The sequence below is a fragment of the Magallana gigas genome, chromosome 2, assembly GCF_963853765.1.
Source record: "Magallana gigas chromosome 2, xbMagGiga1.1, whole genome shotgun sequence".
In the NCBI taxonomy this organism is placed as follows: Eukaryota; Metazoa; Mollusca; class Bivalvia; order Ostreida; family Ostreidae; genus Magallana; species Magallana gigas.
The window spans coordinates 46,394,457-46,419,299 of NC_088854.1; the positions used below are offsets into that span (position 1 = coordinate 46,394,457).

Consider the following 24,843-nt stretch of genomic DNA (forward strand, 5'->3'; position numbering starts at 1 on the left):
GTCATTGATTTGAATAAAAGATGAAACATTCATAGAACATACCATTTTGTGTGCTTTGCGACTAGAAACTATGCCGAGAAAACTCTTTTTTTAGATAAGATATATTTGAATTTTAAAACGATTATTTTTCAAGAGTACATATTAAATTGATAAGGTAAATTTGAAAGTTTCTTTAAATCAAACAATAATACATGTATAGGCCTGTATCAATTCAAGACCGCGTGATGACGTTTACTTGAGCTCATGCATCGTGATCAGGTTTGACGTGTGATGCAAGTAAACATTGCATTGGACGTCACAGATTATCAATGCAACTATAATAAGGAACATACACTTTTTATTACGTTATAATTTATAATTTAACATTTTTTTTTTACTACGGTCACAGAATCACAGTTTCAGCATAATACTTGGTGATTTGCGACGTATATACACACTATGACATACACTAATAGTTACGTATAACACATACAATTCCCTCCAAGACATTTTCATTGTCACTTTAACACTATGTGGACAACAACGGGGTTTAGAACTGAGTGGAATATGTTTAGTTTTCCCCGGAAGTTTACTGGTATTGAACCAATATTCTTATTTAAAGATACTGATTATATAAATCAAGTTTCAAATAACTTTATTTGCCCTGTCTTTCTGTTTATTTCATTAAAATTTTAATTATGGTCTTTCATCATGTAATTGCGACAAACTTTGGGGGGGGGGGGGGGGTTAAGAGGGTTTGGGTTAGGGTGGTCATGTTCCACTGTAAATGAGTTAAATATGGTTACTCATTACATCTCCTGGTGTACCCAGAAATATTTTCAACGGAAGCTTGACTTTATTCATCAAAGACAAAAGTATCGAGGATTGATACTCCATGGAACTATGAACCTAGTATTTTTCTGTTCGACTGTTTCTTACAATTTTATCGGTAAATATATACATAGTTTATACGTGTTACAATGGGTATTAATTACACTGATATACACACACGTGCATGCACGTTGTGAGCTGCCAAGTATATGTACGTCACATTCCTGTGTACTACAAGAAATTATAATGATAAGATTTAGCTTGTGTTCTCTGTGGATGCTGTATGCAAAGAGATCCTGGGGAGGCCGACGAAGGGGTATTTCAGGATTTTTCTGCCGCAGACGATAACATGGAAGGCAAAAAGGTACATCTTTTGTTTTGCTTGTTTGTTTCATGACTGTAATTTTTAATTTTTTAAACTAATTGTCTAAAAGTATAAGTCGGATTAGAGTTTGTTTGATATGTAGCTACAGCTTAGCGAACTATGATAATTTTTTGCAGTAGTTATTATTGATGCCGTCTATTGTAATACAGGAAGCCAACGCCGCAGATTCGAAAGAATCCGACTCGGAGAAATGGACAACGGAGAGTCTTCAGCGCCTGTTAGCGGATGCCATAACATACCAACTTCCATTAAACGACCTCGAATTGATCTTGAAAGGTGGGGCAGAAGTTAATGGGAAAGTGTCGAAAGGTCTCCGGCCATTGCATTATGCAGCATTTGTCAATTCAAAGGAATTTGTCAGTTTTCTTATACAAAATGGCGCCGATGTTAACTTGACAGACGATATCGGTTACACACCTCTACATATTTGCGCAAGAAAGGGCTACCATGACGTCATGAAAACGTTGATAGAAAATGGAGCCACAATTAATTTCTGCTCTGATGATGACCAGAACGTTCAAGAATCTACCCGAGCGTTGGGGTACCTGACTCTTGAGCCACTGAACATTGCAATAGACCACAATCACATTGAATGTGTTCAACTTCTTCTGGAAAACGGGGCTCGTTCGGGCAATAAATATTTCATGGGATATGAGATTAACTTGGTTCCATTAGATCATCTCCAATGTTTGAAACTTTTGATAGACCATGGCGCGGACCCAAATACGTGTAATAGATGTGGTATCACTCCTCTCATGAAAGCTTGCAGGGAACAAAATGTAGAGGCGCTGAAATTTCTTATAAAACATGGAGCCGACTTGGACGTAGAATGTCCACCTCGCTTTGAACAAAAAAGAGCTATTCACTTTGCAGTTCAAGTAGGTAATTTAGAAATAACAGAAATCTTACTTCAAAATGGAGCGTCGCGATTTAGGTCAGAGAATTACAGATACAGTCCTTTACATGAGGCAATTTTGAAAGATCACGTGGATATATGCAAATTGATGCTAGATTACGGAAGTGACGTCAACGAAAGAACAGAAAGCTACGCCACGCCGGTCATGTTAGTATGCGGTACAGAAGGTCTGAAAAATAGGAGACAATTGCTAGAGGTACTTCTTAAAAATGGTGCCGATGTAAATGCCCTATCGGACCGTGTCAGCTACACACACCCGTACTTACCGCCTCTCACAGAATATCTCAAACTCAACGAGGAAGAGGCGGACTTTGAAATTGTTTCCCTTCTTATTAGATATGGTGCAAAAGTTAGTTTTAGAGGAACGAGGGGCATGATGCATGTGAGAGACCCACATGGAATATTGTCCTTAGTGAAGAAGTTTTCAACGAAAGATGATATATTTCGTTTGATGGTAGACGCGGCGTTTTATTTCGATGTGGACGCCATCAAAAACCATGATTTGTTAGCACCAGAAGTCAAAGAACACCTAGTAACATTTGGTAATAGACCACGAGATCTCAAGCATCTCATCAGGGTGTCAATTCAGACATTGCTTGGTACGTGTCTTCCCAGCAAGGTTCAGAGGTTACCTCTGCCTCCATTTCTAAAATCATATCTTTTGTTTCATTTGTAAAGACAAAAAAATCATCGAATTATTTTTATTTGGATTCATTACATGTAAACAACATCGTTTGTTGAGAAACGTTAAAACAAAACCGCTAAGGAGCTACAGTAACTTCCGGTATCCGTGATGCAGCATCTCTCGTTTGCAGCGCATGCGCTGTCCCACCAACATTTGTAAGTGTCTGGATCCGTGTTTTGTTGTGAATCGCACTCAGTGGGCCGGCTTCCAGTTACTTGCGGACCATCTTTGAGTCAAGAGACAAGAAATATAATTGGTTGATAATAGTATCTACATTTATCTTATTGTTTAAATTTACTGAAATCTTAATTGCGTAATAGTTTGTGAAATTAAAATAAAGGTAGCACACTGTAGACGTGAAATTAATTAAATCAATTAAAATCTAATGACTTTTTGCATGCACTGATTGGTAGTCATAAACGTACGTACGATAAAAACATAAGATATGTTCAAATTATCAACGCATAAGAAATTATCACAACACGTATTAAAGCAATGTACAGAATTATGTTCATCTGCAACTGCAGATATTACTAGTATTTGAAAAATAATTTATGTCAGAAAGGACACTAGTATAGCTTCGTTAGTATATTATTCACTAGTTAATTGTATTCTCCTGTACTCCTTCTGTTTCGCAAAGTTAAAAATCACTCAAAAAACTTTTTAATTTAAGGAAGCAAGATAAGGTGAAGTAATTAACATTTAAAGGACAAATTCATCATAGGGTGTTTCCTACTTTGTCAGGGATGGTTACGATTCAATTTGTAAGGTGCCAAACTTATCTTTTTTTTCAAAATGGCAATTCATAGTCAACCATCCCATGCAAACTCGTCATGCAAGTCTCGTTACTCAGAAGAATTAAAGTAGACCAGATGCAAGCAGTAGTACAAAGCATACTGATCGTGAGCTCTCTTGACTTTCTATGTTTTAATATGTTTAGTATATTTGCATTTTTAATTTAAATAAATGTTATTTATTGCATTGTTTAAAATAAATGACCATGACTACGTGCACAAAAATGTGCGCAAAGATTAAATAAAATGGGTTTTTTTTCTCAAACATACCATCAATACACTCTTTCCTACAGGTGTCTTTGGTGCAGGGAACTGTCAGATCGCAGTGCATGTTGGGAACAAAATACCCACAATCCATCTGTCATATCAGAAATACATGCATATATCTTATTGCAGAAAACCCAATAAATGATTTAGGATTTTGGCAGGTCTTATATTGCAGTAATTTAAACTATACAGAACTTACACATATTCCAGGGAACTCCATTAGCTTTCGCCCTCTATCAGCCAAGGACATCGCATCAGTTTCCAATATTAAAAGATAACTCTAATTGAAAAAAGAAGACATTGATACATTTAGAATAATTATTTTGATAATTTTAATTTTTTTTTTGCATAAGTCAATATAACAAGGGTTTTTTGTTTTTTGGGTTTTTTTTAACATATCATTATTATTTTTTTCATTTGCTTATTAATAATACTTAATGGAATGTCGTTTAAAAAAATACAAAGATAACAGTATTTACCACCAAAATGAGTCCCAACAAGGTCTTGAAAAGCTTCATTTTGTACAGGCGTAGTAAAGTAAGGGAAAGTCGATAATATGTTGTCCATTATATACGAGCACATCAAAGCTAGTTGTGAATTTCCTTCAGCGGTGTCATAAAACCAGCGATGTTATTTTTACCGTGGACAAATCAAAATTTCGATTCACCATTCTGATAAGCTAATTTAAATACAGTGTTTATCGTCCATAAAGATACGATTCTCTATAAATGTAAACATAAACATGCATACGTAATATTGTTAATCAAATGATCTAAATGTGTCCACAGGAATTAAGTTACTTTGACTGCAAGCTCTTTTCATGTATACCGAAAGAACTTTTTAATTATGGGTATACATTTATATACGAAGAGCTTACAGTCAATGTATGCTTATGGCTCTGTCAAAGCTCAACAGATTTCGATTGCATGTCCAACTGATGACAACACGCGTTTTATTTCTTCGTTTGCATACGTTTCTTGTACTTTTCTTGTTCGGCAAATATCTGTTCAGTGAGGTCCATTACAGCTAGTTCTATCCAGCAAAAATTTTGAGCATTTTCTAAACTTTGGAAGGGACACCACCAGACTTATATGTCCGCGTATAATACGGTAGCTCTAAGAATTTGCATGAAGTTTTACTGGTAAACTTTTGCGGTTATTATGCGCGCTCACTGCAAGAAAAATATACAACGTCGTTTTTTTTCCTGCAATTACCGCTTCTTTATCATTAACAATTTGAATTTAATAAATTTGTATTTTCTGGTTTATCAAGACCAAATTTCTAGACCTTAGACTAGCTTCTTCTTTCTTCAACGCAGCGCACAGATCAATTCCTTTTATCTAGTACCGTATGTAACAGACTCATCTAAAACGATAGTTTACACACTTTTTCTTCTTGAAATAACGTCACATAAGAAAATTTTCATGTAAACATGTTTTCTTTCTTGGTTGATATGACGTTAATTGGTTACAACCTTTACAGAATAAAACGTTGAATAACCCGTGTTTTTACAACAGTTCGCGCACATAAACCAACAAAAAACATTTTATTGTTTATAAATACGAACGAGTTTGATAATGTTTTCTCTCAAGGTCGGGTTTCTTTTTTATGTTATATTAAAATGACAGAGACATTTAACACTCATTTTTTATCTCTAAATTAAGAACCCTTTAAAAATATCAACTTTTTTCTTAGATTTTCCTTTCGCGGGCATAAATTTGTTTTGTTATAAAAAAAATTCAATGCAAACACAACACGAAATCCCATTTAAAATGCAAAATGATGCATTCTGCGCCAGCGGTTCCTCTCAACGTACCATTGCATTTATGATTCAATGCACATCCAATCTACTCTATCTCACATAATTAAAACACACAAAATTCAAATGGAATATAAGATAAACGCGTCTTTACACTTCGTCTGACATCTGTTTTACTACAGTGTAAGATCGTAGTATTTCGCCGTCTTCCACGGAGAGTTCGCGGTGCAGCAAAGGAATGCACCTTCTATTTTTTTCGTCTGTTCTATTCAAACTAACTTTCCCATTCCTCGCTTTACACGTCAACCTACACGTTTGGGAGTGATTATTTGACGGAACTTCCTGTTTTGGCTGCTCAATCGAAAGAGAGGAGCACCTGTGTAACAGGGGTCTATTTGTTCTCCTGGAATTCCGTTGGTCGGGATCGGAGTTCCACCTCGATCCCGACATTTGGCGACGCCTCAGAGAAGAAACGTCATTCAGAAAAACACCTTCGACTTGTGAGGTATGCGACATTCTGCTCCCGAAGCGGCGCTTGTGTCGCCCACAACACACGAAATGTTTCAAAAATGGCACACGTCTGCGAGAGAAAAGAAATTATATACTGAACAGGCTGTTCTGAATCACCGGCCTTGATGAATGTTTTTCTTAATTGTTAATTACATGTTATTACTTTTTCTTAAATATTATATGTTGGATTATTCAAAATATTATCAAACTATAAAAATAAAAGAAAAACTTAAAATTCATAATGGTATTCTTGATGGTTTTCATGTCGTGTAAGTTTTGTATTCACACCCATCCAGTAAATTCTAAATTTTTAATTTTTGAGCCCTTATATTTTGACATTAAACATTGTATTAAAAACGTTCACTTTTCTCGATGAATACATTAGAAAATGTGATTGTAAGCAGTAGTGACCTTAGATTTCGACAGATCCTGGTACTGAAGATTCCGTAGATGATCGGGTTGACTGCCGAGTTGAGCGGGGAGAGGCTGCTGACCAGGGATGTGACAGCCCTCATTGTGCTGGTGTGGGGTGTCCCCGAAACGTACACCTGGTAAAGCATGAACCCAAAGTAGGGGCACCAGCAGATAATAAATGCTAAAATATATACAAATATAAACCAATCAGAAATTAACATGATTTAAATTTTTGGATATTTTGGGCTGTCTCTTTACGGTTTTTTGGGTTGGTTTTTTTTTTTTTGGGGGGGGGGGGGGGTTTCAACATTTTGATCAATCTGATTAAAATCAAATGTTATGATACGAGAGCCGTAGCGTATCAGAACAGCTGGTTTTAATTAGATTGCATATTAATACATGTAAATATAAAAAATACAATTAGATTGCATATTGATACATGCAAATATAAAAAATACAAATGTTGCATTATATTTATACTATACAATTTTCCTATTTCTGTACGCCTATCATACATGTATACTTTCACATAGTCATTCCAAAAAATACTTTCAGATATGATTGAAGTATTATAATATTAATAAATCAAAATTTAAAAATAATTATATTTGAGGGAACCAACATTTTTGAAGATTTGTTTTTCTATTTCATTTTTCAAAAACATATAATGTATTTGGACCCGGCAAAAATTTAACCCTGGCTCGGATTTCTGACAATTCGAAAGGCTGGTCAAACGATCGATGGCACTTTTTGTAACATACAGAGTGTGTAGCTGAAACTTGAATCGAATTCAGGACCCCTTTATTCCTAGTCAGGTGATCTATTCATAAGCTATCCAGGCCGGTATGCAAGGTTCATTTACCAAAGCTACTGCATAACAGTGTATATTATACAATCATAGCCTTTTGATATCGGTCAATTCATGGTTTTATAGACCTGATGGGAGTATATCGGCCGAGGACGAAGTCCGAGGTTGATACTCTTTCATCATGCAGGTACTGACTGATATCAATAGTCTATAACTATTTTATTACGATAGATATTATAATATATCAAAAACTAATTCTCTTCATTTTCTTCAAGCTTATAATAGTAACATATTTTGTTCATAATGTATAGGTGTTCATTTTGCTCCTACATATAATTGTTTTATGTATATTTTTGCACTGATCAGATGGTATGTTGAAAAACATCAATGGAGAAATCTTACTTTATCAAAAGACAGCATCGGCTGCTAATAACAGTAATGGCACTTCTTTTCTTACTGGTCCTTTAATTATGATAATTGTGTTTTACTTTGGATGTGTCTTAATCAAAGTGGGAAAATTCTATGAAACATTTCCTTTAACTCTGGTTATTTATTGATTACGACTGATTTTCACAAGTTAAAGTGTTTTTATTACACTCAAAACATATCAAAATTATGTAAAATGAGGCGCAAAAACGATATGTTTGTGTGTGTCTAAATTACTAAATTGAGAGAGAGAGAGAGAGAGAGACAGAGAGAGAGAGAGAGGGAGAGAGAGAGAGAGAGAGAGGGGGGGAGAGAGAGAGAGAGAGAGAGAGAGAGAGAGAGAGAGAGAAGGGGGAGAGAGAGAGAGGATATAAAATGTAGTAACGCAGGGGTAAAGTAAATCCGAATTTCAAAAGTACTTAAATACTGGTACTATTATGATATTACAAAAGCCAGGTCAATTGTTTTAATCGTTGTTCTTCCCTGAAGGCAAAAGATTTCATCAGGGAGATGAAGTTAAAGATATTACAATATGAGTAGGAAAGCGTACTTTAAAATCGCTTTGTCCTTGAACCTTTAGCAGACCACACGCACACATTTGTATGTAGATCTAGCTTAAAAATTTAAACGAAAATTCGAAATTAAAATTGGGTTTAATATTCTAATAACTTCCTATATCTGTACACAAAGCTCTTTGTGTAATAGAAATCAATATAGTCGAATTATGGCCACCTGTCATTTTAACGACTCAATTTACCTAAAACAATGAAGACCGTCATCTTTACGGTCCTGACTTTGGCTCGTTCGATGATAGGGTTTCTGTGTCTTCCCAACGAATAACCACGAGACGAATCTACGGTCACTGTCAAGAAATGAAGCAACGTTATTGATAAATGATAAGCAGTATCTCTAACTCCTTTACATACCTAGATCATGTGCGGATTTAGCGAGGGGGGGGGGTCTAACTTCAAACTCATCAAATTCACATTATGATGACCAAAAACTAAGCCCCTCCCCCGGACAAACAAAATTATAATTCCTCCCCGACCCCCATCACTCCATTTGAAAAATTTTACAAATCCGCACATGTACTATAGAGTGAGAAAACTTTCTAGACATACCGTTACTAAGCAAACTTTCTTGTCTTTCAAACGTCCAGTTGGATCGTTCTCTCTGTGCGTCGTCGTCATTGCGGCAGATAACGGCGATGATGAAGCAATAGCATACCATAATTATTAGAGTGGGGATGATAAAGGCCGCCAGTGCTATAAGGGTCATATAAATCTGTAATGAATATAGATCAGTTATACAAAGCACCATTAAAAATCGGGCGATCATTAGTTATGAAATATTGATGTCAAATTGGCATTCCATAATTTAGTTCATGGCATGCCGAGTACATGTTTTTAAGACCGATGAAGGCAGATACATAAGTCATTTTAACTAGACCTAGATTGTCGTGACGTAGACCTGTCTACGTCATTGTTAATCAATCATGGCTCAGTAAAATCAACAAGATCTGTGCAGCGCTTGCTGTGTCTTCGTAATTTGTGCCCATATCGTTTTAGACCAGCGTCATTTGCAACTTGTGTTGATGCAAGAAAGTCCGAAGTTTTGTAAATATGACTTTCACCTTTGGTCCGTGTATATGATTGAAATCCGGATCACACAAGGTGACGGTTTTGTCGAGATAGGTGACATTATCGTCTGTGACATCAAACAGGACAAGGATTGGTAGTGCAAAAACAAATGAGAGAATCCAAGCCGCTGCAATCAGGACCTTCGCTCTGAACTCTACAAAAACACACTGCAAATTATGTCGTCCGATATAACCAGAAAATTGTAAAGTTGGATTTGATATAATAAAAAAAAGTCGTTGGTCTCTTACTGACCTCTGCGAGAGAATCTCATTGGTCTGGCCACGGCATCAAGCCTGTCAATACTCATAGACACCAACACGTACGTGGAGGAGTATATCACCACTACCTTCAAAATAGTGTTCATATGCTATTATTCATTTATTATATAGAGACATTTTAACAAAATCCATTTTAACAAAACCTTTGACTCGCGGTGTAATGTAATGAAATACCCTTTGCATCAAAACAAGTTGAAAATGACGCAGGTTTCAAGCAAAATTTGCAAAGATTAAATGAACAGCATAATAATATAGCCAAACAAATGCAGATTTCAAACAGAACCAATTGAACGACATTGAAATTAAAAGGCCTACGTCATATTGCTGTTTGACAAAAGTACCAAACGTCCATGGTCTTGGTCTTGGCTCTAATCGGTTTGTTAAAAGAGGGATAACTCAGACTGCGACGCAAGTCCATTGTATCTTACAAGAGTGATTTATGTCACCGTTAAAGTATGCTTAAATTGTGCATATCTGCTTAATATTCACATTTCTTTTATAAAGTGACAAAATATATGGTTCCAATTATCAAGCGAGCTTTGAATTTCGTTGATTTTACGAGCTGATTGAATCATGAAGTTTGCAGATTTACAGTACCTTAATGTATTGCAGTAATTTGCAGAGAAATGAACCTCCATTAAAATCTATCTGCACCTTTTCCACAATATCGTGTCCGACTATAACCAAACCAACCAGAAGATCTGCAAGGATTAATTAGTGCATGGTGAAAGAAACATACAGTTAAAGGTGTTGAACTGTAATTTTACATGTATTCAATTCTAAATAAAAACATCAAAAAGTGCCGTGCTTACAATATTGTTATATTTTTTCGGTTAAAATGTGAATAAAATGTTTAAATATTAATTCATGTTGACATATATACCCTTTCACTGTGTTCCATGTATGCTGAAATCTGTTATCAAATTAGTTCAATTCAACCCTAATTTTCCCGACGGTGCTGGGTTCTGCAGCTACCCTTTAATATGCTTTCAGTCTATCTAACGTCAAGGGAAGCAATTTATCGTTTATCTTTACAGTTTTCTTCGATTTTCAAATAAATCAAGAGAATGTGCATGCACAACATAACAATTAATTGATCCTTAATTTTTTGAAAATGGAGGAGCTAACCCGCATGTTAATTCTTTCTGAAAGACTAGTATAAACTATCAAAGAAAGGATTTTTTTAATTTTAATGTAGTTAGGCTTTGATCGATTCGAAATATTCAGTGCAAAGTCAACATCAAAGGTTTTACCACACCATTCATTTCAACATTGTAAACATTTATTTTTTTTAGCAAATATTTTGCTTTAATAAACTGATCAATACCCAATAATGCGTTTAAAGGCAATTTTTTTTAATTTCAAGGATTGCGTAAACATTTACATTAGATAATTTATATGTTATGTTGAAACTGGTTAAATCATGATATGGTTCTGACAGTGGCTCTATGAATGCAATCATATTTGTTAAGAAAATGGAAGGAAAAAATGGAGAGAGAAAAATACTAGTATACAAGGGATATCAATATTTCATAACAGAATGCAAACTATTGCTGAAATCAATGTTTGCAGAGAGAGAGAGAGAGAGAGAGAGAGAGAGAGAGAGAGAGAGAGAGAGAGAGAACAGTGAGTGAATGAGACAGCGACTTATCACTGTGTATGAATTTTTTTTCCTACGTCACCTGCTATCGCTAAATGCAGTATGAAGAAGTTCATCCGGGTCTTTATGCCATTTTCGGAATATATCAGCGACAGCAGGACACATCCATTGCCTACGACGATCAGCAGAAACAGTGACGTCAGCATAACTAACTGAGGGACCTACAAGAAGTGAACAAAAAACACACAACCAAATTAACAAATATGTGCATCAGGGGAAATTTGTAATGATACATTCAAAGAATGATTAAATATCATTCTACCGGTCATTACTTTTTTAGTTGCATTTAAGTTTATAAGGTACCAATTCTGATTTATATTCCTCAATATATATGTCATAAATACGTACTAAAATGCAATATGGCGACATTACTCAGTCTATATGCATCAATATGCCCGAAATGCCCTTTATAATTTGATAAACAAATTGCACAACAGCAGTCACATATTACCAGAAGCAGCTGATGCAAAAGATATGCAAAAGAATTTGCAGATAAATGAAGGTTTTAATGTGTGTATTCCCTTCTTCATTACTTAGATTGTAATTCTTATACACTTAATCTTAAAAGCCGTGGGATTTTCCCGATTAATGTATCGAAACCTTATTGAACCTCAACCATTTGAGGCCCATGCAGACAACACTATCTGATTGATCATGGCTCTCATAAAGGTTATTTTATTTGTATATAGGTTTTGAAAACAAGTTGATAGCTATTTCACTGTACAATCTAAAAGTGATTTTCATTGTCATTCTGTGAAATTCAACCAATATCTGACGCGTCATTGAGGTGATATAGTGAGAAAAAACTAAATCGATCCTCCAAAGTCGCTTCATTTAAATCTCATCACCTTAAACTTATGAGTTTTATTGCAACTTTACATAATACACATACTAAATAATATAAATAAGATAATATTATTAGTAAATTGAAATATAGTTTAGATTTACAAAAAATTCTGGGTTTTCTCTGTAATACATTGTAATTCACAGCGATATGGAAACTAACAGGGATGCAATTTTAAGCTACTTGATCCAATTCTAACCAATTTATCGATTGGTCGAAACCTTCAGCAACCTAACAAAAAATAACAGACTACACGAAATAATCATGATGATATCAGACTCAAACTCTCATATATGAAGACTATATAGTTATTTTTACCTATACTTTTTATGATTGAATTAATAATTTATTACAAAAAGATGTAAATATAAACAATAAAATACTTTCCTTGATGGTTCATGCGAGTTATGAAGGTGGCGATCATTGCAGAAAAAATAACCCAATAACGCTGGTAGTGTCTTTTTTCGGCAATGTCGCTGCCTTCATATCCCCATGAATCACAAAAAAATAACAGTATCTGCAATTCCAATGTGATTCATAGTATACATAATATTGAGCATAAATTTGTCAAATTCGCGATGATATCGACAATTGACGTATAGACTCATTAATAACTTAACTCCTAGCCACAGTAGGTTTCAATGAATAATCCCTCTCGGTTTCAATTTTTTATAACATGCACTCATTTCCATTTTGTATTGATTATAATCAGAGACCAACAACGGACACTGTATATGAATAAAAATAATTCTTTATTTCGGTTCTATTTTATTCACTTGCACATTTACCATCTTGTTTTCGAGACTTGCATTGATTTTCTTAAATCTTTTAAAAGTTTCAAAAAAATCAATGAAGTAAGCTTACTGATTGTTTTAATCTGCAGTAGTGAATAAGGCAATGAGTTGTATATATTTAATGCCGCGAGGGGAGCACATATGGTAGAGACACAAGCTGTCAATTTTATCTAATAACTAATTAAGAGTCGACAGCAAAATCCAATTGCAACTTCAAAAGCCTTCTTCAAAACCCATAGGGTACTTTACGAACACTATGGATATAAAAAAATTGATGATTTTTAATAGGTCCAATGAAATTCAATACAAGGACTTTTTAAAAGAACTGATTGTCTAAATATAAGGTATGTCCCCGGTAATACTTCCTCAGAAGTATCTGGTTTTATCTGGTTTTCTGTACATCTTCATTCCCTTGTGATTCAGGATTACCTGTATTTCACAATGATAGAAACATATTCGTGAATAGGGGCTCTTGGCCGACAGGCCGCATCTGATGACGTCAGAGCGTGTGCAAAAGGCTCTTGATGGGACGTTTATCATTATATATATTTTTTTTTTTTTATAATTTTCTTGATTTTTATTGTAAAATTCAGTTACGTTGATGTCATTTTTCATTTAGAATCATTGATTTCGTGCCATAATGTCTTCGCTAGCCAAGGGTTTCCGATACACTACACGTCTCATATATCTTCATATTTCTCTTTATGAAAAGCTTAGTTTATCAGTAATCCTCGGCCAGCAAAGACGATATCATAGGTGTCGGTATAATTAAACGAGACGCCATAATACTTATACATTTTATCAAGTCCTTCCTTTTTAACAAAGTTTATACTTCAAATAATCAATATTTCATTTTTCGGTACTTCAGTGAAAAATATCGTTTAATTCAAAATCAATGGAAATTTGATTTACCGCTAACAGGTATGGAAAACCAATACTGATATCAATTTGAATTCTGTTTCAGTCTCTGGCCGTGCTCTATGATATAATCCAATGATAGGAATTTTCGCCCCATAAAAATGCATCGATTGGGATCAGCATATTGCAACATTCCTAAAAATAACACTGAATGTCGTAACATTTTCATGCATGTATAGTTTTCCTCTTTTTAAGAATTATATCAAATTAATATCATTCTATCAGTAATTCTACTTCATAATTTCGGCAAATGAATTCCAGAAATCAGAGGTACTTTGCATTTGAATTCCAAAAAAAAGAAGAATGAAAAACCAATATCTTTGATATTTTTCTCCATAAAAAAACATATCATGTTTTTTGACCCAGGTATCGCAAATAATTATTCTCCAGCGTGCAATGAACGTGAAGATTAGCTTGTGTGGGGGAACCCAGTTGGCCGCCATAGTTGCACAATACTCTGTGAAACCTCTGAGTGTTTAAAATGCGGCGTATTTGTATTTCATTTTTTTTAAAGTGCATAAATTCTTTTTAAAAATGACCAAAACAAAAAACAAAACAAATGTGGTATCATTTATATTCATATGTATTTTCGTGGATTTTGTAATTTAAGTTCTTTGAAGGTACATAAATATGTTCAACTATCAATCAAATGTGTTTTTACATCATTTGTCTTTCCAGATCAACTCAGCAACAAAATCCTTGAAAATTGCGTTCAGCGAACAATGTTCATTGATCTAAATAATGTTCAAAGAATGGTTTTTATTGAGATTTCTCTTCACAATCATTGTTGTATTTTTGGTTGTTCAACTACAATTGCTTCGATCTAGATTAACAATTTGAGGTTCTTCTTTTTTTAAAATAGCAAAATTAATTGTTGTCAAATTTACCCTTCCACACAAACACACCACACACGTACCGGGGTATATAGCAAGAATGACGACGATGCTAATGAGGACAGAAACTCTCGCAAGAACACGTGTGTAAACTCGTTTGCATAAACATCCGTCAGGACTCCCTTACCACTTCCGTTTACATCTTGGAGCCTCCAGTCCAATCAAGACACTTATTTCTTGCATAATAGTCCACGACTTCCATTCATTTTTATGGGCTTTTTTCAAAATTGCTCGGGACAGTTTTCGATTGTTGTGTCAAGTGTTTCTGTCTTATTTTGATTGGCATATTATTTATGAACATTAAATCAGACGGATCTTTCTGTTTATTAAATACAATTTTCATTGTGATGGTTTTCCTACTTCTATAAGAAAAACAGATAAGAATAATGAAAATAACTTGCTCTGAATAATAAAGCAAATTTTTTTAAAAAATTATTATATTGGTTTTTTTCCGTAGATTCACTAGTACTAAACAGTATATGATGCATGTAGCTATCAAAATAAAAACTACTAGAATGAAGCATTAATAACAGAAACCAATTATAAAAGTGTGACGGTCAAAACACATTTAATCAATAAAACATTGCTAGGAGGAAAATTGAAAACATAGAAGAGATTGTAAAAAAAAAAACATATTAGCCTGCCAAAAACTTGATGTTTTCCTACTAATTATTAAATTCTGATCGATAAATTGTAAATACTTATTTTTGAGTGCAACCTCGATCATTATCATTTATAATTGAAGAAACTTTATATACAATTTCAATTGATCTTTTATATTTTTTGTGTTTGCAAGAATTTGCGATTTTACTAAATTAATATGTATATATATAGGCGATATCACGTCTCGCGAATGTTAGGATTTGTAACATGAAAGAAGGTTTCTGCGTAATTGGTAAAGAAAAGAGATTTTACCGAAAGACATTAATAAACCGAAAATGGCTTCTGTCATTACATAGCAACGCACTAGGGTAGTGCTTAGCAGTTTTATCCAGGTTTTCCAAAGGAAAAATCCGGTTATTGAAGTGGTGAAAATGGCGGGCGGGCGGTTGCTCTACTGAATGGACACCTCCTCTTACAGTTGTAGGAAGATGGGTTTTTTCTTCTTGTTTTTGGCAGATCAGTTGTAAATTTACATGTATCAAATTGTGCATATTACATTGCATGTTGTGTACTTGGATTTTGATTTTTTTGTAATTTATTTTTAAAGAATGAACACATGTTGAACTTAGTCATTTTTTCGTATAATATTACTTACGTGGTACTTATACCCCTGTTGTACAGGTAACTCATCAAACAGTTTTCAAGATATAAAGATAAAGTTTTTCAGATCAATTGTACATATTTGATATGCATATCACTTGGGTATTGATATCTAATAATTTATGAAAAAATACCAACTGTTGAACTTATTTATTGTTTGACAAAATACTGCATATAGAGGGCCACATTTCTCTGAATAGGTAGTGTTTATCAATTCAGGGGTGACAAATGGATTATTTTTAAAGGAAAAGCCGGTTTGCTGTCACATTGACAGGTTTTCCCTTTGTTGGCTGTTTAACTGTGTTGATCATCAAGTGGGATCTCCATTCTTCTTGAGTTGATTTAAACTTGTATTCCTAATAATAACTTTTATTTTGTGTAAAATCTTGTTTTTATAGAGAGGACTTGGTTCATTTTCATTCAAAACAACAAAAAACAAAATCAGATTTTTAACATGCAGGATAATTAAGTTGACATAAACTATATCAACATGAAAAAATAAATTATATTTTGATGCACTCATTACACCACAATCTACCATAATGATGTTGACATGCACTTGAACCTATCAAATATAATCGATTGCATGTATTTCCAATATATGACAGCAATCAAACATGCAATATGCAGTTTTTTCCCTTTTTAGTCTAAACAATATTTATTTAGTGAATTGCATCATACATTATAAAATGACAGTACACAGAAGATTGAGAAACAAGCCAAAAGGCTTATGTTAATCTCGCTCTCGTCATTTTACAAATGAGAGGTGGGTAAAATTTTCAACTACACTAACATTACACATAAACATTGAATAGGAAAAATGTAGGGAAAAGAAATAGAAAATGAAAGGCGAGAAAAGAATAGCTGGAATTGAGTATTGAGACAATTGTAACAAACCAATAGATAATGTCTATATTAATCGACTAAGGCTACTTATACATGTATTAATATTGAAACATAATGTTACTAAGTAGCTCTAAATAAGCATTATATACGGTATCTGTGAACATACAGGTACATATATTTCCCTTTTTTTTATTAACAAAGTAATACACACACTATATGTATCTATATACACACACAAACATTTTGATGATCATGAAATACATGATTGTAGTTTTGATAAATAAGAACAATAAAATGCAGGTAAATCTTCTTTATCATGAACATTTTGCACAAAATTCATTGAAAAGAAGAGAAAACAAATAGGTAAAGGATATGAAGAGAGGGAAGGATGCCATAAAAGTGAAAGAACGGTGTTGTATACGTGATAAAGAACTAAGCAAGATTTGTAGAAAAATGTTTAAAAAGAGAAGTATTTACTTAATATCAAATAAGAGATTGAAGCCACAGATGGAAAGGCTAAATAATTGTAATTTTAAAAAAAAAAAACAACAGAGCAACAAATGCGGTATGTGTTATTTCCATTGATCTGCAACTTATTCATGTGTTAGCATGTAACGTATTTATTTTTATCATGAAATGCCATTTGTGAGAAGTACTGTGATTTTGAATAAAGAGAAGAGGCTGACTTACCTTGTATGTCAGTATAAGCTTATCAAAATTGACAATCTGTGTGTTGTTGTTATAAAAACATGTTGTTTATATAGTATCTAATGTACATTTTTTAATTTTTATTCATTCAAGTTCTCGGGCCAAACGCAATGCTTATAATGTGTACAGTTTATACAAGGCCACTAACAATAAAGGATTCGAAAATAAAGAAATATCGAACCGTCAATTGAACAAAAAATTAAGTTAACTAATTCAGTTAATTAAGGGAAAGTTACATTTGGCACAGGCGGGTGATGTTGATCATAAGTTTAATATGCATAACTTCCTCCAGTTCCTGTGATTTCGACTATCGAAGGTAAGCAATATTGTTAAATCAGAACTCTACAGAGTGACATGCATAATGGATATAAATTTAACCAAATTGATTTTCTATCGTCCTTATTACGTCAACAAACAGGAAACAGTAGAACCTGTCACTGTGCAATGAGATTTTAAATATCCGCCGTGCCAATGCATGCTCTGTTAAATACGACCCACTTAGTTGCAATACTCTGGGCTGCAGTTATTGTTGTGGCACTTACTGGTGTATGCATATATATTGCTGTCCTGTACATTTCAAATTGTAATTGGGATAAAAATATTATGCTAAATATTCTGTGTTTGTAATGGAAACACAACAACCTAGAACTTGGCTCATATTTAAGGAGGCGGGGGGGGGGGGGGGGGGGTGTCAACACATTACCCATCAGATCTACCGACCCACTGTCACGATTTCGCGCGATAACGTGTAATGTGACGGCGCATTGAATTCGTGTTATCGCGACGGCGAGTGAGTAAGACTGTGTTAGCTCAATGACGTGCTTTGTGAAGTTGCATTTGCATGACCGCGTGTTGTATGAACGCAAAACACCACGTGGTGTGAGGTTGTTGTCAGCGTATTCGGCGAATAACTTACCTTGGCGCATCGAAATGAATGATGGAGACGGAGTCAAATAGTTTCAGATAGTCTCAGATACAGCGAGTTGCTTATAATTAGGGGTGCAGTGATGGCGTGTTGTCGCATGCAATGCTGCTCAAAGCGCGACGATGTTTAAAATAGTGTAAAAGCCCAATTACAACGATGTGCACTGAGGAGTTGCAATTGTTGACACTGTGCAAAAGCCTTATCCTTGTGCAAAAGTTGCACAAAAAACGTCAACAATAAAAATATAGTTTTACTTTAGCAAAATGGCTCGCATCATCAAATACTTGTATTCAAATCACGTAAAGAATTATATAAAAATCCGGTTGGGAAAAAAATGAGAATTTGTCATGCTACGCCAACAATGTTGCGCAAAATTATCATGAGTCCCATGCAATGATAACTATCAAATCTTACACGTATATGAAATTTACTTTTTCTTCTTCCGTGCAGTTGTTAAATAATTTTTCATTTGGTTTATACTTGCAGCAATATAACAAAATTAATGTTCTGTGTACAAAATAGACAAAACTAGTATTATGTGATGAATTGTATACATGATGATATCAACACTACATACATGCAATCGTTCAATCACTCAATCCTACTTCCAACAAAACTCAAAATGAAACATGTGCTGATTTAGAGGGGTTCGATTGGGTCTGGAAAATTCATATAAATTTAATTCACATACACTGTAATGAAATTTCTATAACTAGGCCTCCGAAAACAAAATTATTCCTCGGACCCCGCCCCCCTCCCCCTTGGAATTTTTTTTCTGGACCTGTGCATGACATATACATGCGTGCACTCTTTTGCATGCTATATGCATAGAAATTAACACTGTACTTTTTAAAAAGTGTATCGCAATACACACGAGGAGACTGTTGCACGCAAATCTCTTTTTTATTTCTAATAAAGGTTATATCAGCATATTGAAGTAAGTTATTTAATACTTATTTTTAAGTAATATACTTTAGCAATACTGTCCCACAAAAGAGAGACTGATATCCGTGTACTAATATGCGTTACAAACCTAGAACCATACACTGGTACATCTTTTATAGTCTAACCTACTGATATTTCATTTATATGGAGATCGAATGATTCATCTTTATTCATGTTGTTAATGACTTTGTTCTTATATATGGAAATTTGACGAAAAAAAGCAGCCAATACTCGGCAACGAAATATGCCGAATAAATTCCCACTTCGTGCAATTGTTCTGCAATTTGTAGACATTCTTTTATTAATGAAAAAGAACTAATCCGAATTATTAATTGGCAACTATGAAAGACTACGGTATATGTCCCGCCTTCGATTATTGAGAGCAACACTTTTGATGATATAATTGCTTGATATTATAATGTCTACATGCATGCAGGTTTTGATGGTTGAATAGATAACGTATACATATGCATGTATAGGTCAATGTATACCGATGCCATGTAGCATCTGTAGTGTGCTTGTCAAAAAATTTACCGTTGCAGCTGAAATCGGTTTAAAAGTTCATCACGAGGATAAGTCCAAAGCTCCGTTATTTTGGTAATTTCCCATGATATTAAAAAAGCGACGAACGATATTTCGAAAATATTATCAATAACGATCATATCAATATAAACGTTTATATTCTCTTTGGGGTTTATAGCTGCTCAAAAATGATACTATTGTACAGAGTTGACTTTAACGCTAGGTCTGATGTTTGGCCATTAAAATATAATTTTTTGGGGAGTTGATTTTAATCAACTCTCCTATGCAGTTACTCAGTCAAACCGAAAGAGAAACAGTGTTTGGACCTCAGCACAAATCATTGCTGCTGACAAGACTTAGTTCTTGAAAATAATTGATGAATTCGATGTAATGTATGCGAAAGAATTGTTTTTCAAGGAAACCTTTTTATAAGTACCTTGAAAATAGTCAGATTTTAAATGGTACGAACAATTTAAATATTTTTTGTAGTCGTGTGTATTCCTACGCCAGAGTTCAATATAGTCTGGTTCAACTCGACGCTCGACTGTCTCCGTAAATCCTTGTCGGAGATTTACGGTGTCAGCCGAGCGTTTGGTTGATCGAGACTAGAGTTCAATATTCCTTGGATCCATACAATTTTCGAGAAATATTTCTATTACTGATACATAGTTTGATTGAATTAATTTTATCTTTAAATATTATTTAACATGATTCATATGGGGGTTTCTCGACATTCTGGTCGAAAAAGTCCAAAAATTCATATTAAAAAATGTGCGTAATTTAAATTACGTACAACATGTACTTGTCATGCAAGATAACATATCAAAATAACATCGACAAAATCAACTCCCGTTAGTTCCTCAGTACTTTGATTGTCATTCTAACCAAATATCACAAATAGTTTTAATCTCTCACGAAGCATCGAGTAAGATTTAATTTAACAATACATGTGTCACATTAAAAATTTAAAATTCTGATAATTTAAAACTATCTATAATTTTTTTTTTCAAAATTCTTTAAATTTTTAAAATTTTTTAATGTAATACATTACTAACATTACGAGGGTTGTTTGGAAATTATTAAAACAACATGGATATTTCCCTTTCTAAGTGACGAATTAGGGTGAAAATTGGCATGAACATTGAAGAAACCTTAAGAAATACATGTAATTAAAGAAAGTAATATTTAAAAAATGTTTAATATTTTGTTTACAACGGTAGATAAACAAATCGGTGGTCGGGGTACCCGGCGCAAGCATAAACTCGAAGAATAAGAAAACTAACTCATCGTCTATCTAAGTGTCCGCAAACTTACAGCTTATACTAAAAGAAATCAGATTATATATGTTCATTTTGCTATTTATTGTGACTAACTTTTGATCAAGTTTCACTAGTGTTTGAGTTGAAATACAGATATGGTACAGATATCGTTACCAAGCGACAGTATGTAGAGAGTATGTCAAGGCGGCGCAGCGAATATACATCAAATTGATGGAAATATTCTGGAAAAGACCTTTTAATGCCACCAAATTGCTTTAACAAAAACTATACGATGGCAAGGGATAACGAACTTCAGTTTATCGTCTTTTTTCACTTGTTTAGCTAGAATTCAGACAAACTGACTGAATATCAAGTACTTTTTACACACTAACTGATGTCAACAGTTCTAAAATATGTACACAGAATCACTGCAGGAGACATTTCACAGTAACGTCCTTTCTGATATATTTCATTTTATCAAATAAAATATACAACATAAGTAGTCATGTTGTATATTTTATTTGATAAAATGAAATACATGTATATCAGAAAGAACAGTAATTTGACTATCGGTTAGAAATGACCCGATTTTTTTTCCACAAAAATCAAGAATGGAGGAAATATGCGAATGTTGACATCTTGAAATGTAAACAAAAGATGAGAAATGAAGAATTATTTCTAATTTCCCTTTGTTTGTTAGGTGTTTAAAACATAGGATCAATAAGAAGCATTAATTAAAATGACGTTGCGGTAAGTTTTCGGTTGCGCCGGGTCACTGGGCGATGGCAATTTGGTCAGATTACCAGGAATGATCTAATCATGCTATGGACAATACATATTTTACATTGATAAACTCTATCCTGGTGTACGTTATTGTAAAATTTCAAGGGTTTATCTTTTTCCCCAATGAAATAAGAGTAAAATTCTCAATTATTTCCGAACAACCCTCGTATTGTCTAATCACAACTATAAAGAGTACACAAGCAAACACACTTTGAAACAAGTTTTGGTTAATAGTTTTAGCGGAATTTTATTTTGACCTTTGGGGTATCGGTGTTTTGGTCTGCTGCTCATTCGCTGGTAAATTACATTTCAAAACTAGTCATCGTGCAATTGGAAAGATACTGCGTTTTGTTTTGTTTTTTAAATATCAATTTTGATGCAATCATACATGTATACAATCAAACCAAACATCTTTTAATACCATTGCAAATCAAACTCCGGTTTTCAATACTTTTTACTGCATGAGGCATTGATTATAAACGTGCATTAATGTCAAAAACATATCGTTACATGCTGGTTTCTTGATGCGGGAAAGGTTTAAATCTCAAGTGTTATAAAAACTTTTCTTTGAAGAGAAGACAATATTTTCTCTCCGAGTATGTAATCATTTTAATGTTTAGCCTATGTGAAAACAAGCATGTATCTTCTTGACTTTCTTCTCACGTAATTTACAAGGAACAAATCAAGTGCTGCTGATACTGCATTTTCTTCCACTGAATAACCAATTTGATAAGAATCCGAGTGTACTTTTATATGTTATTTTCCAACGATTGTTTTAATATTTTTGCATCGATGATATTTATATTAGTCCCAAATATAATTAGTTTAACCTCTAAATTTAATCTAGGACATTGTTATTCTTATCATGCATATCTACATGTATACTTATATCATATACATGTCGAATTATGTCTTACCTGCCAAAAAGAAACTTCTCTATGATCGCCAAAAGAGTCGGAAAGGTTTCGCGGATCCAGCAATTTTGTTGCATTGCTCTTGTCCATATTCAAGTCCTTTGCACTAATCAAGCTATACAGGCAAAACTCTCCAACAGCAATTGTTATAACATCCTCCCCAATGAAATGCAAATCTACATAGGCTTGGTGCTTCAAAGATCTGTTTTTCTAGCTAGGTTTCATTGATTGGTACCGGTATAAACACAAACGCCCTGCAGCTCGAGAATTGAGCACTGCGAGAAAATTCATTTTCAGTTAAAATGAACCCAGCATTAGGAGACAACTCTTCTCGGCGTCGTTGACACTATTCTGTCAACTTCCGCCATGGCAATGTAAGAGCTTCAGTTTATTACTGATGGCCATTAGTATTACTTCATTTCATTGTTTAGTTATTAAGAAATAGCCGTAATATCTCGACCGCAAATAAGAGATATCGGATTTCCGATCTACGGGGAGAGTCGATAGATGGATGGGCAGAGAACAGACTGTCTTGATACCCATCTGTATGGCTACCCTTTGGAAGGCATGTCTTAAAATCTTACCTCGGAAATTACCTCGGAAATTCCTTGTCTGGGTTGAAAAAATAAAGGCAGTGGTTATTTGTTAGGATCTTTGATCTGTCTTTCTTAATTATGATTGGAACAGTTTACAGTACATTTTGGTTGGGTTTTTTTTAAAGTATTGATCAAGCACATTGACAAATATTATGATGACTAAAATCATAAATTATGGATCAACACCGATAATTGTTTTATAAAAATTAAACTGGTTTAACACATTTTAAAGAAATATCTCTTCCTTAGTCCAAATTCTATATTTTCCAGTTTCGGATTTTTTTTCAAGTTATAATAAGCTAAGGATTTTAATTTCTCATACTTTTGAATTGGAAGTTTTAAAATGACATGTCACGACTTGAGCTAAACACTTTCCATAAAAAAAATAATGTCTCTTTTGGCAGACCGGATTGTACATAACGGTAAAGCCTATCAGCGTTATATAAACTGGACAAAATGAAACGCCTTGTCAATACGTGTACATGCTTTGGAAACACGATGGAAGTCTGGACCTTTTTTGCAGCCAAAAAGCTTAAAGTCAGATAACTGTTCAATCGTTAAAATGATAATGTCCTCCGGGTCCTACTCAACCCGGTCACGGTACGGTCATTTTTTCTAGATGACACAAAAAGCACTGATGTAGGCGGAGAATATATTATTTTATGATAATAAAGATATAAACTTTAATTTTATAAATATCACGATGACCAAAAGAAAATAAAACCAATTATAAAAGAACTATCTTGCCCAGCATGCATACAAAAAAATTGAGTGACTGTATCAGTTTAAATTTGTACAGGACTCGAATTATACAAAGTCCAAGAGATTTATCCAATTGTCGGAAACCAGCTGCCAGTCTGAAATACATAAATATATACGTACCAACCCTTGTTTTTGAAGGTTAAATTATGTTTGCTGAGTAATTTTTTAAAAGCAAATATGGCAATCGGTTATGTGTTGCCATGACGGCTATCCTTTTTTTCGTTTAGTTCACAAGTATTTCGTATTATGTTTGATGCATTTGATACTCAGCACTACAAATTATGTAAGAATTATTATCTTTGTTTACCTCTTAACGCTGCATTATTTTCTTTTTTTCATTTATAATGTGTTTAAAGTGGCATAGAGGCCCGACGGGTCGGGTCTTACAGTCGCAACTTCTCGGGCCTTTCCGACAGGCTCGGAAAAACACCTCGAATGTATTAACATTACCGGATGTTAGAATTTTATACAAAATGGACATTCGGATCACGCTCGCCCTTTTCCGTAACCGATAAAAAT

General features: G+C 33.9%; 2 protein-coding genes across 4 annotated transcripts; one reads left to right on the top strand and one right to left on the bottom strand.

Annotated features, from left to right (window-relative positions):
• Positions 1-1,014: 1,014 nt before the first annotated feature.
• LOC105340892 (serine/threonine-protein phosphatase 6 regulatory ankyrin repeat subunit C) lies at positions 1,015-2,807 on the top strand. Of its 2 annotated transcripts, none has more exons than XM_034448331.2 (2): positions 1,015-1,174; positions 1,345-2,807. In XM_034448331.2, exons 1-2 carry the CDS (start codon positions 1,094-1,096, stop codon positions 2,785-2,787), a joined length of 1,524 nt encoding a protein of 507 aa, XP_034304222.2. In that variant the 5' UTR covers positions 1,015-1,093; the 3' UTR covers positions 2,788-2,807. The 2 variants fall into 2 exon arrangements, with proteins under 2 accessions (XP_034304222.2, XP_065932927.1); XM_066076855.1 differs by having other exon boundaries at positions 1,019-1,174; positions 1,312-2,807.
• LOC105340891 (neuropeptide S receptor) lies at positions 2,801-23,402 on the bottom strand. 2 transcript variants are annotated; one of them, XM_011447145.4, is made up of 12 exons: positions 22,970-23,378; positions 11,375-11,513; positions 10,290-10,393; positions 9,667-9,760; positions 9,408-9,568; positions 8,896-9,058; positions 8,532-8,636; positions 6,538-6,721; positions 4,337-6,196; positions 4,057-4,137; positions 3,861-3,948; positions 2,801-3,022 (listed from the first exon to the last, which is right to left on the bottom strand). In XM_011447145.4, the coding sequence occupies exons 1-9, from the start codon at positions 23,054-23,056 to the stop codon at positions 5,767-5,769; spliced, it is 1,467 nt and encodes a 488-aa protein (XP_011445447.3). In that variant the 5' UTR covers positions 23,057-23,378; the 3' UTR covers positions 2,801-3,022; positions 3,861-3,948; positions 4,057-4,137; positions 4,337-5,766. The 2 variants fall into 2 exon arrangements, with proteins under 2 accessions (XP_011445447.3, XP_019927986.3); XM_020072427.3 differs by lacking the exons at positions 2,801-3,022; positions 3,861-3,948; positions 4,057-4,137 and having other exon boundaries at positions 5,947-6,196; positions 6,538-6,674; positions 22,970-23,402.
• Positions 23,403-24,843: the final 1,441 nt, after the last annotated feature.